The sequence below is a fragment of the Anas acuta genome, chromosome 18, assembly GCF_963932015.1.
Source record: "Anas acuta chromosome 18, bAnaAcu1.1, whole genome shotgun sequence".
Lineage (NCBI taxonomy): Eukaryota > Metazoa > Chordata > Aves > Anseriformes > Anatidae > Anas > Anas acuta.
In genome coordinates, this window is record NC_088996.1 from 3448181 (window position 1) to 3467409 (window position 19229).

Sequence of the window (19229 nt, forward strand, 5' to 3'; positions counted from 1 at the left end):
CAGCACCGTGCCTCTGCCACACCTCCAGCCCTGCAGCCGGGGCTCCTCCGCCTGCTGAGCGCTGTTCCCCCCGCTGTGTCCCCGCAGACCCCAAATTTCGGAGCCCCCCGAGCCCTGCTGTGGGGTGGGGAAGCGGCACCCGCCCTGCCCCGGCTGCCGGCACCCACCCCCGAAACAGCACCGCGGGGGGGTTCCTCGGGGACTGTGTCCATGGGGTCTGCGCCTCGCCTCCTGCTGTAAAACCACAAAAAATGGGAGATTTGAGGGGATTTCAGGCCCCAACCCACAGCTGGGATCCCAGGGCGTGAGATTTCTCCCCGTCCCAGTGTGCCCCCGACCCCCGTGGGGAGCAGCCTGGCCCCAGCAGCCTGGGCTGCCCCCCGGGGCCTTCACACAAGAATGTTAACCTTTATCCCTAAACAAGATGTAATGACAAAATTGTAAGTTGAATTGCTAGAGGAAAGACGCGGGTTCAGAGGTCTCCCTACTGTACAGACACACAGGAGAGCCGTAGGACAGGATGATGCGGTTTGGGATTATGGCTGTCAATCCGCACTGCCCCCGGTTCGGCACGGCTCCGGCTGCAGCCCTCCTGCAGGCCCTCGGCCAGGCTGGGATTCACGGGGACCCAGGACCATCCAGGCTGGGAAAGACCTTCAGGATCACGTCCAACCACCTACCAAGTCCCTCACTAATCACGTCCCCATGTCCCTCACTCCCCTGTGCTCACTGCCACAGGGATTTCCCAGCTGGGGCTTGGGCACTGATGGCACAGGGTGACACTGGGGACATCTCTGCCATTGCCTCCTCCTTCTCCTCCTCAACCAAAGCACTCGGATGTGTGAGAAACAAAGTGGTGTTTCTGCAGAAGGATGTGTTTTTGCAGTGATCGTTTCCCACAGATATGCCTCTTCTGTGGCTTTTTGATGAGCCACCCTCCCGTGGCTCTGTGTTTCACGAAGTCCCTGCCTCTCCACAACCCCCCTGTGAGGTTGCTCACCGCCCGTGTGCCGGGAGCTGCAGAGGTCAGGCAGCAGCCTGCAAAAGCAGAATTTGGGCATCTGGCAGAGCTGACTGCGGCAGCGCTGGGAGCCTCCGCTCCAGGACCAGGTCACGCTGGTATTTTCCAAAAAGCCTGCGGGAGCTTTGCACACACCACAGACGTGCCCAGTGTGACGCTCATCCAACACGCACACAGCCTGGCAGCTTCAGTGCACGTTCAGTGCAGCTTTTCTACCACGTTGTTACTAAAGACGCAGAAAATACCGTACCGAATGAGCCTGATTTCAGAGCTCTGTTGCTCTGAGGGAACAGCAAAGCTTTGCTGAAACCTCTGCCTTTTTTAATGTTTGGCACCAAACTGTTGCAGAACAACAGGCAAATCTTTTACCCACCACGGGCCTTCATCTTGTGTGTCAGAAGTGACAGCGTGATGCCGATTCCTTCATGTATCAGCTTTGCTCCTTCATGTTTCAGCTTTCCACCAGTTCATGAAGAGCCCCGTGCAAGAGCTGGTGGTTCTGATCACGCTGGGTTTTGTGCTATACCATCTAGTAAAATTACCCCCGCTACAAAGAGTTACGGACTAATTAAACCAGACAGATCGAAGAGGGGAAATAAGGTCCTGAGAAGTGTGTGACTTCTCCAGGAGTTACCCAGAGAGCTACCAGCAGAGCTTGGGCCACCCAAAGCCAGCCAGGAGCAGTGCCGGGGAACCATCCTGCCCGGGACCAGGTGTGTGCGAAGCAGGCGTTGGGAGCACACAGGGAGATCTATGCTGCAGCTCCAGAGCCAAACTGCGAGGCATCTCAAAGCACTCCTCTGCTCTGAGCTAAAATAGACAGCGTTGCTGAGCTGGCTGGGGTATGGAGGGTGCCGTGAAGCAAGCAGTGATGAGAGGCAGGCGCAGGAGGAATTGTTTTCTAGTTCCTCTGCATGCTGGCAAAGCTCTGCCAGCTGGGTAATTGGGAACAGAATTAAACAGGAGATGTCCAGGGCTGAGCCCCAGCCGCGGGCAGCAATGTGCCGGCAGGTGGCACAGGCTGGCTCTGCTGGACCCGGCCGCTGTCCTCTCTGCCCAGTGCTTCCCACAGCCCCAGAGCCTGCTGCTTCCACGCACAGGTTGCTCCCTACAGCCAAGGGAAAGAGGAAAACCCTTCGGATGGAGCAATTCTTCCTGTTCCTTACGTCTACCAGCACCAGCCAGGCTAACATCAACAAATGTCACAGAAAGTTTGGTTTAAGCTCTTAATATATGTCAGCTGTAGCTTGTAAAAGCTGGATTGGCTTTTTAAGCAAAATAGCCCCAAGATAGGTTTTACTGTAATTGTATCTTCTGCAGTTGGCCTTCAGTTTTCTTCCTAGGACTGCCAAACAGGTAAGGTATCAGAAAGAGCAGAGGCTGCTGGGCTGCCCATGGAGCAGGGGCAGGCGGGGAACCAGCGGGGGCTCCGGCCAGACCCACCCGCAGCTGGGCTCCAGCAGGGCTCCAGTGCCTGCCCCTGGCTCCTGCAGTTTGTCCGTGTGCCACCTGCAGCAGCTGGGCTGGAGCACGGGGCTCCTGCCCTGCTGGTGAGAGCAACCAGGGCTGCATCAGGAAGGAATGGGCACAAGGAGAAATGCCAGGCTGGGTTTGCTCCGTGCCTCTGCCCTTGGATCACGGCAGTAGCAGATCACTGCTCAGCCCCTAATGCCGAGCTTCTTCTTGCTTTGCCTTTCCCCAGATAGAAAATCCGTGTGTCCTTTTGGCAAGAGATGTTTTTTTCTGCCACTGAAAAGGCCGTTCTGCAATGCTAGGTGTCCTCTCTCTTTTTTTCTGAACTAGGAAGACTTTTATGTTCACAGCAGGGCGCGCACAGCCCTTAAAGCTGTGCAGGAGCAGCTGGTCCTGCCGGGGGAGAGAAATGGGAGCAGGGACCCGAAATCAAGGCAGAGTGCTCCTGGTCCCACTCCAGACAGGGCGCAGCTTTCCTGATGTGGTCTGAAGCACCTCACTGTTTTGTCTGAGAACAGTCATCGCCATTTGGTGACGGTAATCAGGTGTGTGTTCGTGGGGAATTGAGTATTTGGAGCAAGCAGCCCAGGATTGCTGTGACATGCAGTGACCTGGCCAGAGAGGAGGTGGCCAGCCCCAAGCACCTCCTCCTGGGGACTGTACAGAAATATGAGAGGTTGGGCTTTGGTCTGCAGCTTCTGCTTGCTACCACTGCCCTTTCACATCCACACGTAGCCGTCTATGATGTTTTTTTTTTGTTGGCCTTTCACAGCACGCTGAGATGTCCCTAAGTCACCGGGCCATTTCCCCAGCCCTTGCCCCTGTGTGGGGTTCCAGGGAAGAGAGCTCCTGCAGGCGTTTACCCCATTTCTTCCTCACTGAGCAGCCCTCGGTGCTGTCCTCTCTTCCTCTCTGCCACGTGTGCCCTCTGCAGGGTGTGCTGCGGTCTGGTGCACCGCTGTGATTTTGGGGCCAGAGGAGGAGAACTGGGACACCCGGCGTGTGTCCTCTGTACCCCGGCAGCTCCCTCACTGCCCACATCTGCTGCGCTCGTTCTGATGTCACAGCAGTGAGGTGACAGCCAGGGGAGAGAGCTGAGGGCATTTTTCTCCTGAAAAACACGCGCTTTAGTACCAACCCAGGGGGCACAGCTTGCCCTGAGCGCTACCTGGGCCAGGACTGCTGGCAGAGCAGCCAGTGCCCACCCCAGGGGGGTGCCAGGGCTTTTACCCCAGTGCCACAGGCTGCCCCCGAGCTCCCAGATGTGGCTTCAGAGCCACATCAGTGCCCGGGGACACCCCGAGGACGTCGCCGCCTCTCGCAGCAGCTCGTCGCGGAGGCCCGGGCGTGCTCCAGCCGGGCAGCGGGCAGCACCACTGTACAGATGTAAGAGGAGATCTTGTTTCTCTCAACCTGAAACCATTTCCTTTCCCCCGCTGCCCTCCCTCCCCTCCCTCCCTAATTTGTCCCCGAGGGTTTAATATCTATTTCTCCAAGTGCCACGGGCCAAATTTACTGCTCGCATAACTCCACCGACTTCAATGGAGAAGAGCGTTTAGGGTGCTCCAAGGAGGCGTAAGTAGGAGTGATGTGATGGAATTGAGTAAAGGAAAATATAGCCTGATTGTCAAGAAGAGTTTCCTACCAGCGAAATCTATAGACTGTGGAAGTTTCCCATGGGAACAGGCAGAAACCAAGTTGCTGAAGTCATTTTAAAACAGCACAAGAGAATAGGAAATCAGCCCAGCGACCGGCCAAAAGGAAAGGCGAGATGACATAATGCTACTTCTCCTCCTCTCGTTTCTGCGGCTGCATTGCTTTGTCTATGCAATTATTTTCATGCAACTGGATTTCTCCTTGTTTCTGAGCGATGCGACAGCCCTTGCTGCTCCTGCAGATGTTTGGGTTCCTGTGCTAAATTCTGTCCTGGCAGAAACACCCGCTGCAGCCCCCGCTGCTCCTCCTGTTTGTCCTGCTGAGCACACACCTCCTCTGGGCTCTCTCCAGGTTTCTTCCCTGCCTTACCTGACTCTTGGGCTCCTGCATTTATGAGGCTGTACCAAATCAGTCAGCCTAATTTGGGAATAACGGCAGGGCTCCTTCAGGTTGACACAGGCTACGGATGCTACCGATGCGTATCTGCAACTTACTGGCAAGCAGAGGAGAGACCAGGGCTGGAAATCTTCCTATCTCCATGGGTCCTTCAGGCAGATTCCTGGTAGATCATCTGCTGGAAAATCATAAAGGCAATTAGCACATCAGGAACACTCCTTTCCCTGGTGACTATCGGGTCCGGCAGCTCCCGCCTGCCTGTTTCGGGCTGGGTATAGGAAACCAGGTCCGCACACGCCGTGGGCATGCCCAGCTACGACCCGGTGGTTTTTGCAATCTCTTGCACATGGCACTTTCTGATGTATTTATTAATGACTTAACGTTCGCTCATCGTCTCAACATTAGCAACTTAAAGCTTTGCTGCTCGCAGCCTCCTACCTCGCACAGATAATTACAGATTAGAAGCGGCTAATTTTTATTTTTGTAAAGCTGTCAGAGATCTATGTTTGTTATTATTGTCTCCTAGGTTGCCAGTTGCATAAATACATATGTAAAAACCCCTTTGATCTCTAAGTATAATGACACAGATTTATCAAATGTTTGCCTTTTTCTGTCTCTTTGAAAAGGCTGATTTATGGAGTGCAGTCCCTACCTCCCTTCCTCTCTTGAAATATGAAGTGTTTGTGAGCAGCCAAGGTAATATTTAATATCCTGCCAAGAATCCTTTGCACTTCCTAACAAATGAACTACAACCTAACCAAATGGTTCACATCTGTTTAGCCTCTTCTCCTTTTTAACTAAACAAATTAGCATTAGAATACCTGGGAGGCACACAAAGTCCCTTTCTAGATGACAGAACACAGACAATTATTAGCAAGGGGAGTAACTGTACTGAAAGGAGCAGGCATGGACCCAGCAGATGTTTTCACATCTCCTGTAGTGTCCATGAATGACCCGCACCGCGGCTGACATGCCGCCGTGGCCTTTTGAAGGGGGTGAGGAGTCCATTCACTGCCCCCTCTGAATGCAATTAACGGCAGCGGCCCCTGCTAGTGAAATCACGCCGCATTTCATCGCAGCAAAGGTAAAATTTGGTGTTTTTTTTCCTCCCGAATGGCTGAAAAAAAGAGCATCGCCCCGTTCCTGCCACCTTGCAGCCAGCTGTCCCGCTCGGAGGGAGAGCGTTCCCCGTGCTTCAGACAGGGAATGGGCAATTCTGGGGTTATTTCTGGTTTTGCTCATGGCTTCTCATCCCGAGTGCCTCAGACCTGCCAGCTTCATTGCCAGTCCCCGCTGTGAAAGAAGGAATCAGGAGAACGGCAAGGTGTAACTGCACATCTGCAAGGTAAGGTCGGGATTAGCACGGGCTTCTCCTGCTGGCACACCGGCACAAATCCACACTCCTCCAGCCATGTGGGGCCTGTCAAGCACCCCTGTTCCTGCCAGAGTCTCCAACACCTTTTAATCAGGCATTTATGAGTGGATTTTGGGGCTGCGGCAGGACAGGATGCAGTGGGATGAACTCTGCCGAGCGCTCCCTTAATTGGACTCATCGCTGACGAAGGGAGCCAAGTGAAACACACGTTTTATTAGGGCTAACGCTCAGCTTTTGTTGTAAACGTTTTGAAAAAGAAAACACTTTAAAGCCTCGCAGAGATACTGCTATTAATATATCATCCAAATAACAAGTGATTAAAACCAACAACAGCTACTACGAAAATCTGGCTTTGTAGCACCGGACCGCATGGGATGCAGCAGGGAAAATCATTATGAGCACACCAGCAGGGTGCAATTATAAATAAACCCAGCTCTGTGCAGGCTACAAAAGCAGCAATAATCGGTCCAGTCTGTGGTTTAGTAAGGGCTAAAGCCATTAACCGACGGCGCTATTTATTACCAGAGACAGGGACACGACTGGATTGCGGGGTGCAACTTCAGGATAAGTCAACAGAGGGAGTTCAGTGCCACCGCGGCCAGGCGAGGCGCAGCCTGTGCATCCCAGCGAGCAGCTGATCATTGCCTGTCCCTCTGCCTGTCTGTCCATCTGTCCATCTGTCCATTTGTCCATCTGTCCATCCGTCCAGCGTGGCCTTCGTGCAGCCCCCATTACAGCAGGTGAAGGGCTGCTGGCGTTGGAGCAGCCTCCTTGGCTCGGAGCTGTGGGCTCCGCTGGAGTCCCTTTGGTGCCGCGCTAAGGACAGACCCAGCAAGGCTGAGCTCTGCCGGGCTTTGGCAGGGGTTTAGCAGCGGGGTGAGCCGGGCTTTCCCCAGCGGGTGCCTCCCCAGCTCACCCAGCAGTCTGCAAGCGGCCTCATGGAGCCAGGAGGGCTGATCACGATCAATCCCGATGTATCGCCAGCTCCTGCCACCGCTCGGTTACAAACCAAACGCACGCAGCAAGCTGCAGACCGGGGAGAAGACATCTCAGGTCCTCCCCCTGCCACAGGGTGACCGTGTGGCCACGGGCAGCTCGCCTCCCCCAGCTTGCCTCAGTTTCCCCCTGCGCTGGCTGGGAGTCGCTGCTGCCGGGTGGCGCGTCCACCAGCAAGCCCTTGGCTGCTCCGGTAGGAACCTCGGAGCGAAGCTGATAAACTCAGCCTGTTCCTTCCCCCGTCTGGATGCCGTCCAGCAGCTCCCCTGGAAGCACGGCGGAAATGCCTTAATCACCTCGTTTGCATCTCTGTTTCAAGTTTAATTTGATACAGCGCCTTCTCTCCGCAGCCAAAAAAATCCCAACCATCTCCCAGCCTTTGTTAGCACCGCAAATCTTGATCTTTTTCACTGCTCGGAAAACAAAAGCCGAGTCCCCCTGCCAGCCACGTCTTGCTGAACGAGCTCCCACCGCCGTGTGCTGGGCTCCATCCCGGCAACCAGGTACCCCCCAGCAGAGGACGACCCATGGCAAAGCCCCCCCTGCCCGGCTCCTGCAGGGTCCATCCCCCCCTCCAGGCACCACGCTCTGGTCTCTATCTCTTCCCTGACCCAGGGGCTCCCATTTTCCCCATCCCCTTTTTGGAGGAGGACGATGGGCAGCTCAGTAGGGTCCCAGTCCAGGCAGGCAGGGAGAGGCTTTGTTTTCAGCCTCTCAGGGCAATTCCCTCAGGTTTGTGTTTAAAGAAAAGACCAACTGGCTACAGCTGCAGTTTGTACTGGTATGAACGGTGTATTTTGTAGTACAGAATTCATGAAAAATAGATATCCAAGGAGAGCCACTCACAGCAGAAGGTGCTGAAGAGGTGAGCGGTGACCAGGACAGACCTTGCCACGCGCCTTGGGCAGCACCGCGTGAAGTGCAGCAAAACCAGGGGGACAAAACGATTCCCCGGGCTGCCCTGGTGCTCTGCGGGGCTGCACGCTTCTGAGACCCACCGAGACACCCCTGGGTGTTGCACTGCCTCACTTAATCACAGGATCATGGAAAGGTTTGGGCTGGAAGGGATTGCCAGGGATGGGGCACCCCCAGCTCCTCGGGCAGCCTGTGCCAGGGTCTCACTGACCTCTGAGCACAGAATTTCCTTTGAACATCTGATCTAAATCTCCCCTTTTTTTACTTTTAAATCACCCCCCCATGTCCTTTTGCTATCTGCCCGCTGCTCTCCAGCTTTTCTATAAGCTCAAGTACTGAAAAGATGCTACAAGGTCTCCCCGGTGCCTTCTCTTCTCCCTCTCCGGGCATCCCTTTTTAGCCCCTGGGCTTCACTAAAGCAGAAGGACCGTGGCAGCAGCTCCCCACCAGCTCCCTGGCTGGCTCCTTGCCTGCCACGCTCTGAGCACCGGCTGCATCCCTTTGGAGCCATCAGCAGCAGTGCTCAAACAAGCGTTTGCAAACAAAAACCTCGCAGAGGCTCAGGGAACACGCAGGATCATCACGGAGAGGTTGGACGCACCGACCTGAGCCCGCAGAGCCCGCTGCCAAGGCGTCAGTTCTCCTTCCAAGGCCTGGAGGTGCCAGAGCTGGGTAGGAGCAGAAGGAAAAACATCTCCGCATTGTGGGAAACCAGCTCCTTTTGCCAGCCCCGTCCTGCGAAACAGTCAAATTGCGCCTTTTGAAACACTGGAAACTCAAAACCAGCCCAAGGCACTGACCTCGGCTGGAAAATCTGCAGCACAGTTAACGCTGGCGGCGGAACACCAGAGGTGGCGGAAAGCGAACGAGGCAAAGCCGAGGGGAGATGCACTGCACACATGGAGCTCCGACCACCTCCTGCTGTTCGGGCCGGGGCAAGCCCGACCAAAGCGAGCCCCAGCAGGGCACAGCGATCGTCTCGCTTCCAAAAAATCCTTCCCATCGGGCTGACAAGGTTTGGAGGGCAGCTCCCGAGCTTGCTGAACTGTCACAGCCCTAAAAGCCGTTCTCTTTGGCACGATGGGGATGCAGCTGTGGGGCAGCAGCCCTGCCCTGCAGACGGATGCTCCCCACAGGCAGTGAGCAGAAGGGGAAGCAGCCCCACGAGGCTGAGCCACGGCCACGCGGGCAGCACGGGTGACACGCCGAGCCCTGAGCCCCCTCCAGGGCCGGCTCTTCCCATGGTTAAGAAATACCAGGACCAGAAACGCCTGCCACGGGGCTGCTAGTGTTACCACCACCAACCGGGCTGCCTGGTAGGAAAACAGCGCTGCTATTTCTGTTCTAAAAGCAAAGCCTCCCGTAGACAGCGTTTCTAAGGGGGGATATCTAACCACCTCTGGAGAGCAACCTGGATAACATGCTTTCTATCTGTAACCATCATGATTTCTAATAGTATCCCTCTGTTTCCATCCCATCCTCATGGGACCGCCGGAGCTGAAAAGACCGTGTGTGTTTTGTGTAAGCCCTGAAACGCCGCGGCCGGGCTGAGTGAGAAACGCTGCTGGAGCCAGGGGAGTGTGAATGTGCTGCTCTGCTGGGGCAGATTATATCGGAGACTGATACAGGAAGCGAGAGAAAAACATGTGGGGAGAGCAGAAGGGAGGGAGCTGTGTGCACAGGGGTTGGGTTTCCTCCCTCGCGCTGGAACAAAGCAGGGACCCCCACCGACCGCTCGCTTTCGGGGCCGCCTGTCACGCCGAGGTGCCGCAGGCGCTGCCTGGATTCCTGCAGCAGCCCTGGCTCCTGGCGAGCGCTGGAGCTCGGGGCAGTCTGAGATCACGGAGCTGGGTTTCCCAAGTCCTCCTGCCTGGCAAGCATTGTACCGAGGTTAAGCAATCTGCTGAAGGTCAGAGCAAGGAGCAGGAGCGCAGGGGGACGCACGAGGCAGCTCTCCGCAGTGCCGCTCAGATGCCAGCACTCTCCTTCAAGGCCCGTGAAGAACAATGGGCAAGGGGCTGACAAAACTTGGGCTATCGAGCTGTTCCCTCGTCCAGCCAGGCTAAATATTATCATCCCTACTCTACAGATGGACTGCATTTCCTCGGCAGAAATCTGGAAAGAATGAAGATCCCCGGAGCCTTAGGGCTACTGTTTTATCCACAAAACCAGACTTGGAGGCACACAAAAGGTTTAAAGTTCACATAGACTAAAACAAGCTTCGTCTTCTCCACTCACTGGCCCAGATTCCTCCGTCAGCCTCAGCAGAGGCTTCAGGAGGTGCAATGCTGCCAGCGAAGGATTTCCTTTGCAGAATGCCGTAACAGCAAGCCCCAGAAGGGACCACCTCGGCACCAGCAGAGCCCGGGGCTGGAGGGAAACAGCACAGCGCTGCTGCTTTCTTCCTTCCACACAAAGCAGTCTGCCCCAGGAGGGCCAAACCACATGGAGACCCCAAGTAACCAGGATAACGGGATGCCAAAGAACCCATGCTCAAGTCCTGTACACAGGATAACAAAACAGCATTGCAGTTCTGTGTAGAAACCATCGCTTTGGATCTGTGGAGCTGTGCAAAGCAACCCAGTGCTTGCAGGGTCTGGGACAGAGATGGAGGAAGCCCAACTTTAGCCCCCGGCATTTACAATCACAGCAAGTCACCAGCATGCCCCTCACCTGCTCTTTCCTTGCAGCATTTAGGCACTAACATCAGCGGTGCTGGAGCAGGGAGAGCTGTGTTAATCCTGGATGCAGGGTCACAGCGATCACAAACACTTTGGGATGTGGCCAGGCAGTTTTAAAACCTGTCTCATTCCCACAGCGGCACCCCGAATGCTGAAATGGACACCTCACACGCCTACCACGCTGTCTGTACGTACCCGAGGTTTCCATTTGGCAGTTTTCATTTTCACAGTGTGAGCAACAGCAAAAATTCCTGTAGGCGGTTGAATGTCTTCATCCATACCTGATGCGTGGCCATTTTACGGCATGGCACAGAACACCTCCTGGCTGAAAAAAGGCAGTTTTTTTCCTCCCACCAATAAATAAATAAATACATGGCATTTCTTACCTGTAAATTCAGGATCCACGCGTTCCAGAAAGATGCTCTCTCTTCAGGCCAGACTGACCAGGCGCGGAGATGGTGGTGCAATTTCGTGACCTGCATTTTGCAGACACTCAGTGATGATTACAAAGCTCCCGTCTGGACTGAAAACCTGTGAATGTTACACATTCTGGCCCAAGAAATGAAGATGTCCACTCTTCAAAACTGAACCGCAGGCATGTCCTCAGGTCCTTTAATCAAAATCGACTGTCAGGACAGCACCCGTACTTGCAGGCCATCCTGAGGCTGAGCTCAATCATGACTTAGGAGAAAACCACAACCCTCCTGTTTCAGCACTGCTTTCTGCCTCTGGGAGCCAATCCTGCATTTTTTGTGAGCCATTTGCTATTTTCAGGTTCCTCTCCCAGCTAAAGGTTCACCAAATTCTTTGGTTTTGCTCAAACTCTTTCCATTCACATGCAACCTATTGCAGTGTGCTTTTTGCACAATAACCCAGTATTTTGCAAACCATCCTTGCTCTTGCAAAGATCAAGAAGAATACTGGTGCTGGGAGAGATGCCACAAAACTATCATCAAATAACTTCGCAATTAACCGAGCAGTACCAGAGTTTCAATTACACATCAGTTGTTTAAAAACAGCTTCCGAGCACTCCTCTCTTTTTGTACAGTATGCACTTTATTGCCGAGAAGACTGAATGCACTTTTAAAACAAATTAAGAAGTTGTACAGTTGTACAGTTTCCAGATACTTGCACGAAGCGTTCCCCCCGGTAACTTGAGAATGATGGAGATGCCCAGAAACTGGGAACTCAATCCTGTCATCTGCAATCACTTGAGAGAGCCGGGAAATCTTGCAACCGATTATTTAAGAGCCATGTAAAACAGGTGGCTCTGCTCCTGCGGAGCACCTCCGCCAGCAGCACAGAGGTTACCGGTGTCACTCCTGATTTACACCGGCGTAACTGAGACCAGAAGTTGAGCTTGGAGCATTAAAGCCGCCGGGGAAGATTTTATGGCAGCTTGATACACACAGGGTGGCAGATTTGTGACGTCTCTTGAAGGGCTTTCTTCAGGATCAGGTTAGGGAACTGTCTCCCGTTTCAGATATTGCTGCATCTCTGGGTCGATGTACAACTGTGCTGCCCAGTTCTCCCCACATGGGAAAGAAATCTTGGCATGGAAACGCATCAAGTCATAACAGGCATTAACTACCACAATAAACTGGAGCACGGCCTTTGTCTACACGGGATGCCGGCGTGTTTGGAAGCACCCCAGCTGCTTGCAGCCAGCCCCAGGTATGCTGAGGGTGAGCCACAGCCCCGGACTGGCATCACAGCCACGTTGCACCGTGCCTAGGGACACATTCCATCGCATCACTTAACAAAAACAATGCATTTTCCTAACAGGACTATCCCCAACCGTTCTTTTGAGAGACACTGGCTGCATCAGCAATTTGAACGGTACAATATTAGAAAAAAATCCTAAACATTTTTTTTTTCCTATAAAATGTGTTTTCTTACTGATGACAAACCCCAAGAGAGACCTTCTCTCTGATCCACAGTGGTGGGCCACCAGATACCGTTCGAATTCTTGATGCAAGTCCAGAGCTCTTTCAAGGACACTGGGACTGAACGGGCTGGCACAGGACACATCAGCACAGAAACGCCTTACAGCTACCAGACTGAGATCTGCTCCCCTCCTCCCACACCTTTTCAAAGCTTGCAATGGCAGTTTTTACCCGCTGAAGATCTGGCACACAGGGCTCAAACCTTAATGATGTAAAACCACATGGGAGCTGGAAATTCACCGTGATGGATGTAGTAGGAAAATGGCTAAGAGTGTGTTCAAGTATATGCTACGGAATAGCTGCTCATCTGGAGGTTGTTTAAATGCTGATGTGTAGTGTGCTGAAAGACAGTTTTCTTAACTCGTTTAGCATCGTGAAAGCATTGTGAAAGCTAGGTGAAAGCTACAAATATCCTAGGGTGCATGGAAAATCTTGGGAGAAGTAACTGATAGGAAAAAGGCTCAGAAACGGAAGGTTTCTGTGTAATAACAGAGCAGGGACGGCATAGACCGAGACGATACAAGCTCACCCAGCCCATCATGAGCCTTAAAGCTTAATTTGGAAAGGATGCTTGGGGCAGGGGTGATAAATCATTCATTTGTCGCTTCCTGACTTCTTCGCCAAGGCTGCCAGTGCTGGCGGTCAGTGAGTGTGCGCTTGTGACTTGCTAAGCGAAGACCCATCCACGAGGTGAGAGATCAAGACTCACAAAGGCCGTGGAAGGGCATCCGAAAGTGTGTGCTTCTGACACAGGCAAAATTTTAATCTGTGGTGAGTGAATGAATGGGCCTGCGGCCCGTGAATGCTCAAAGCTCTCCTGTCTATTCCCTTTGAGAAGAAAATAGAAAATCATCGCATGAAGTGGTCACCAGGCACAAATGATTCTTCTTCAAACAAATCCCACAGGTTTCCCCCTTGTAACTACTAAAATACACTACCTGATGTGTCATGAGGATGACAAATCATTGACATTTAAGGCAATCTCATTTCCATAGCCCTCCCGGGACTTCCACCGTGCAGATCGCCTTTTTCTTCCTTCTCCAGCAAAGACTTCTTGCAGGAGAACATGACGAGCAGCAGCATTGGCAAATGCCACAGACTGCAGAAGAAGAGCTTCCTGGAGCTGCTGCGGTCTGCATCCCTGTAGAACCGAAAGCCGAGGTAGGAGATGTAGAGGTTAATGGGGAGTGAAATGATGGGGAAAGTCCACGTGGTGATGTCGAGGACGGGAGCCACCGTGGAGAGTCCGATTAAGGCCACGCAGTGCCGCAGAGCCACCCGCCTGCACAGCGCCGGGTGGGTCACGGACATCATACAGTAACCTCCTCGGGAGTAATCTTCCCGCAGCCCCCAGCTCAGGGCGTTGAAATGAGGGAACTGCCAGGAGTAGAGGATTCCTCCCAGCAGTAACGCACCTGCAGTGGGACAGAGAGAAGGAAAACGGGCGTTAGAGGGCCCAGCTGGGCCACCACAAGTGCTGCAGGAAGACCTCAGCAGATACAGGGCTTGTTTTTGCAAAAAGTCAGTGCTACAAACCTGCTCCATGCTCCCTGCAGAACGAGGCATGCTCTGCTTTTAACAGCACTTACAACAGGTCATGCTTGGTGGTTCTTCTGCTTTTGCCACTCTTAATTTGCAAATCAGTTCAACAAGTTGCTTCTTCCCAATGAGCCACCGCTAATCATCTCTGCACCGACCCATTCTCTGCCTCAGAAGGTCGATGAAGCAAAGGGGGGCAAGAGACCACGAGGCTGGTTTCCTTAATGGCCTCTCATTCCCACTCCTGTTCCCAAGTTGGTGCATCCAGAGGAAGCCCAGGGGCTGAGGCTGCCTCACGGCTGTGCTGCTGCCCGAAAACGGGGGCCCTGCTCGATGGGAGCAGAAGAGGAGAAGCTCACCTCCTCCAGAGAGCTGGGCCAGCACCCTCAGAGCCTGTTTGTCCGCTGCACAACAGGAGGAGAGTGCACACAGCAGGGCCGTGCTTCGACCACGGACCCCAGGGGCAGCAGAACTGGCACAAGTGGCTAACGAGGTGACAGCAGGTGGAGAACCGGGCTCCAGAGCAGCTCTGGTACCGTGCAAATAACCTCAGCAAGTAGCAGCTCACACCGACCAGCCACTTTTACGTTGCAAAAGCAGCTATGAGCACACAGCGTTTTCAGCACTGTTCCAGCTATCCCCAGGACGTGATACTGGTCTTATCAAGGCAGAAGGCGCTTATGCTGATTTCAGTGAGCTTCAAGGAGGCCCTCAGACTAAACTCTGATCACAAGTTTTGACTGAAGACACCAAAATGCCCCAAGGCTGTTGCACATTATGAGCATTCCTGGATTTTCCTCCCATCTCCCCAGCTCCCAAGCACTCTGTTCCAGCATTAACACTTTCTTTGCATCTTCCTGCTTCCACAAGTTCATCCTCTATGGAAACTACTTCTCACCTGGAGCTGCAAATCTATCACTTGCTTAATGAGTCCACAGAAATGGCACTGCTCTGAGGTTTGTCCTCTCTCCGACTGTTTTGGCTGCATGTTCCTTGGGGCTGGGCACATCCAGCTCTTGTCTTAAGCAGCACGCCATGCAGTGGTGTTGCCGTGCAAAAAATGATAAGAGTAATTTGATTTGGAAGTTTTGTTTTTGTTTTTGTTTGGTTTGTTTTTTTTTTGCCCTACAAGTGAAGGAACGGAATCCTAGAATCAGTAAGGTTGGAAAAGACCTTCAAGATCACCTGGTCCAACCACCGCCCGACTACCAACATCACCATTAGACCTCTTGCAGGTTTCCAGTTGCCTGCAAGACACAGCAGTGGTGTAGAAGACCTGGTTTGTCCCTTTTTAAACTGAGTAACCAACATCTCCGCCAGGTTAGTGCAAGCTTCTGAAAGTTGATTACCTTAAGCACGGAGACAGAGATGTAGTGAGCATGCAGCTTTCAGAACAACACTGCCTGATACGAATTCAGGTGATTTCCTGACCTATGACCAAAAACACTTGCAGATCCTGCCATCTGATCCTCCCAAAACCTTACTCCCAGGGGACAGATGCTTAGTGCCTCCTCTAAATCAGAACTTCATAAGATGGTTCAAATGGTGCACCCCAAAGTCACCATTAATTTCATGGCCAGTGCCAGCAACAGCGATGTTGACCCTAACAAGACAGGATTTGGGTCAGTTCTGCTGAAACCCAACGGCATAGGCTTCACTCAAATAAACTGAAATAAAACTTCCTCGAGGAGCACCTCAGTTTCACCCTACACCAGGAGAAATCACGGGGAAAATATTCCTGCAATATATCATTCTTTAGCTTTTTCCTGCTCTTGTAAAACATATCACCAGAGGCAAGATCCTGAACGTGATAAAACTGGGATGGGAATACCCGTCAAGTCTCACATCCGAGGTGCTTCGGGGACATCAGGCTGTCGGTTTGTGCAGTGCTGGGAACGGCAAGCTGCAGTTCCCCACCGGCAGAGGAAATGTGCGGGGCTGGAGCCAGGGCCAGGATTCGCACAGAGGCTGCCCCCGCTTCCCACGGACCCGGCACGGGCTGCGAGGCCGCCTTCCCTGCTCGGTTCTTCAAACGCCGTCTGCAGCCAAGCTCCAAACACGCCCTAAACCTCAAGCAGAGAACGCTTTTACGGTTCTCAAACTGTAACACCATTAAAAAAATAGTCATCTGGAGAAACTTTGAAACACAAACAGGGCAACCCGACTACTTGGGGCTGGGCTCCCATTTACAAAGCTCTGGTTTTTACATGCAAGCCTTTGGAATTTAATTGCTTTGATTACATTACAACCATTGAGATAATTGATATTTTACAGAGAAGCTGAACAGTAAAACAATTTAATAGCCCATTATGAAGATTTTAACTGGCCCGGTCTTTTTGTTAGTTTCCCATGTGCCTTGGACATCCTGCAATTTCCTTTGGAGATTGCCAGGCTGTCGGAGATTTCCAAGTGTCACACAAGACCGACGACTTGCAAAGCACAGCACACGGTGAAGGACGATTCAGCAACAAATAAGCCCCAAGCAGGAGACCTGTCAAGCCCAGAGCAGACACGGTAATACTCAGTAATTACTAGATGCATGTTAACTGTGTCATAATTAGGTCAGTCGTGTTTTTAAGCAATACTGTAGTGAGACTGACTCTGGAGAATTACCTGGTTCAAAACCCTGCAGTCTGCTGTTTCTTCCGAGCAGTTCCCAACAATTTGGGAACTCGGTTTAATCAAAGCAAATCTCCTTTTTCTCCACAGAGCTTATAATTAAGTGAAGACCAGGCGAGGCTGTTCACAGCAGATACATGTGGAGCTCTGGATTTTTATCCAGACTTTCCATCCCCAAGTTTCCCTGGCTCCTCCGTGGCACACGAAAGTCCTGAGCACACACCAGCCAGCACGAAACACCCCTAAGATCTCCAGCTCTCCCTAAGTGGTTATGCATGGCAAGACCTCAGGGATATCCCAAACTCTTTTGCCTCTTTGGCCGAATTTTGAATAACTGCAAGTTGAGCCCGTTTATCACCACCTCCAAACTCTTTGCTTCCCCAGTGTGAGAGCTGCAAGCAGCCCCGTATAAACCCCGTAACTTGGCAGAGGAGTCCTGTTTGATCTCCGAAACCAAATGGAGTCTGTTTAGGGAGACAGGACCCAGTATTCTTTCACTGTTAGGTGCAAAATAGCCATAAAGTGTTTTCACTTCAGTTCCCGTTGTTTAATTGGTTTGTACTAGCTTAAATCATCTGGAAAGCCAGCCTCGCAAAGGACCAGGTATGTCCCTATAGCATGCGCAGAGTTAAAGAACAGATTTTACCACTCATCATGAATTCTAAGGTTAAGCTATTATTTTTTTTCTTAAATTCTTTTAAAAGTACTTAAATAGTAATAATAGATCTTCTTTTTAATAAACAAGAACAAGCTGAGATTTTTATTTTATTTTAATATCTAAGATAAAGCCAAAATGTCAACGGGAGCTGAAGAAGGTGGAAAATGGTTATTTCTTTCTGTAAATATATTTTTATCTAGTAAAATACTGAAGCTCTATAAATTGCACCTTTCCTAAAACAAACAAGAGACTAAATTCCACAGACATTGGGAAACTGCTTGGCAAGACATTTTAAGGTTCAACAAATTTGAGTAAGAGTTGGAAATAACAGTGAGGTGACTTCCAAGAGCAACTAGTGATGCTGGGCTTTCAAGCTGCAGTAGCTGACAGTCTAATTCTCAAAATACAAGAACAAGAAGCCTCCACCTCTGAAGTTTTGCTCTTCTTGGTGTCAAGAAGGCCTTGCAGTACCTCAAAACGTTGATTAAAATTCTGTGCTTTATTCCTTTTAAAGCGGTTTATGGTGACACCTCATCTGCAGGATGTTCCGAATCCCAAGCTAGGGAGCGCCTGAGCCTGCTCCGTCCCTGACTCTCTGCTAAGAGCAGGGAAATAAATGGGAGATGGCTCTTGGGGTGTGAGCCCTGGCCACCGGCTGACACGGGAACAGGAGGGCAAGCACACAGCAACAGCTTCTTGTCCTGCCTGCCCTGGCATTGCTGGGGATGTTCCGGTCCCTAGTGCAGTCCCCCAAATCCCTAGCAGAGTCTCCCAAGCTCCCCACACCCTGTGAAGGACCCAGAGTCTGTTCCAACCCAAATATCTCCTGCTGAAGAAATGGTGGGCACGTTCCCCGCTGAGCAACAGTGCCAAGAGAAATCTTGCTGGAAGCATTGATCTGAACAGTTTCCTTCATATAAACTAACCCGAGGGCTGCAAACCTCTCAACCCCTGCAGGGCAGAAGTAACCTCTGGCTCCTGCTGACCCCCCTGCCGAGGACGCTGCTCTCTGAAGCCCTCGTCTGAGCAGGGTCCTGCTGGCAGGCGATGCCTCCCACCGTCACGGCGCTGTCTGCAGCGTACAGCCGGCACGCGGAGCAGCGCGACGATTTCACCCACAGCTGAATTCGTTCAGTTTCCCACTTTATAACAAGGCACAAGATTTTGGGACGATGTGATCAAAATTCTCCGCAAACTTTCTGCGGGCGAGTTGTTCCAGGGCAGAACAGGAGCGAAGCAAGAGAGGGCGGAGGCTGGAGCCCCGGGCACAAGCTCGGCGCCTCGGGCTGGAGTCCTGCCAGCGCGGCGCTGCCTGCACACGCTGGGGCAAACGTGCCCAAGGTTATCTGCAGGGCCGCTGCTGTGTCGACACCGTGTTCCTGAAAACACCCAGACGAGCAGCTTATTCTGTCCTCTTGTCCTTCCCGCTGCTCTTTAGGGCACGCACGGTGCTTTCTGTTCTCACCCAGGGACCTGCAAACCTCTGCTATCGCTTGCAAGCTCTGGGCAGGACAAACAGCCAGATACTTAACCAGGACAATAAACCAACAAAAAAAGAAACAGAAAGAAGGGGGAGCTGATGTGTAGCATCAGTTCAGGAATGGACTCGCTCCTTCTGTCGTTTCTTTGGTGCTGTGTATGTATGACTGGGAACTGGCCAACCAGGCATTAAAATAAACACGGAATGGTTAAAATATCAGCTCCAAAACAGATGTTGAAATCTTATTGCATTTCCCAAAGCTGGTGTTTACTGCCTTGGCAACCTAAGAATGCTGTTTTGCTTAAAGCACAATTTTAGTAATTCTTCTGCCTTGAATAATGCGAAGGAATTTTCAAATTATTTCCAGACCTCGGTAGCTCCCCGCCTTATTAGAGGGAAGCACCGGCCTTTTGTCTCTAGGAAACTGCTCCGAGGTTGGCTCCTGTCAGGAGGGGAAGGCTTTGGTAGCCTAAG

General features: G+C 52.2%; 1 protein-coding gene and 1 long non-coding RNA gene across 2 annotated transcripts in view; one reads left to right on the top strand and one right to left on the bottom strand.

Annotated features, from left to right (window-relative positions):
• The first annotated feature begins 2330 nt into the window (after positions 1 to 2330).
• LOC137841546 (uncharacterized) lies at positions 2331 to 5143 on the top strand. The gene is made up of 2 exons (XR_011088651.1): positions 2331 to 2377; positions 2825 to 5143. It is a non-coding gene; the product is annotated as an uncharacterized lncRNA (long non-coding RNA).
• A 6405-nt stretch (positions 5144 to 11548) lies between these two features.
• COX10 (cytochrome c oxidase assembly factor heme A:farnesyltransferase COX10) overlaps positions 11549 to 19229 on the bottom strand; it is a 100312-nt gene continuing 92631 nt past the window's right edge. The window contains exon 7 of the mRNA XM_068654529.1: positions 11549 to 13874. Coding sequence (XP_068510630.1) covers positions 13432 to 13874 — 443 coding nt within the window. The 3' untranslated portion in view covers positions 11549 to 13431. The remainder of the gene's footprint in view (positions 13875 to 19229) is intronic.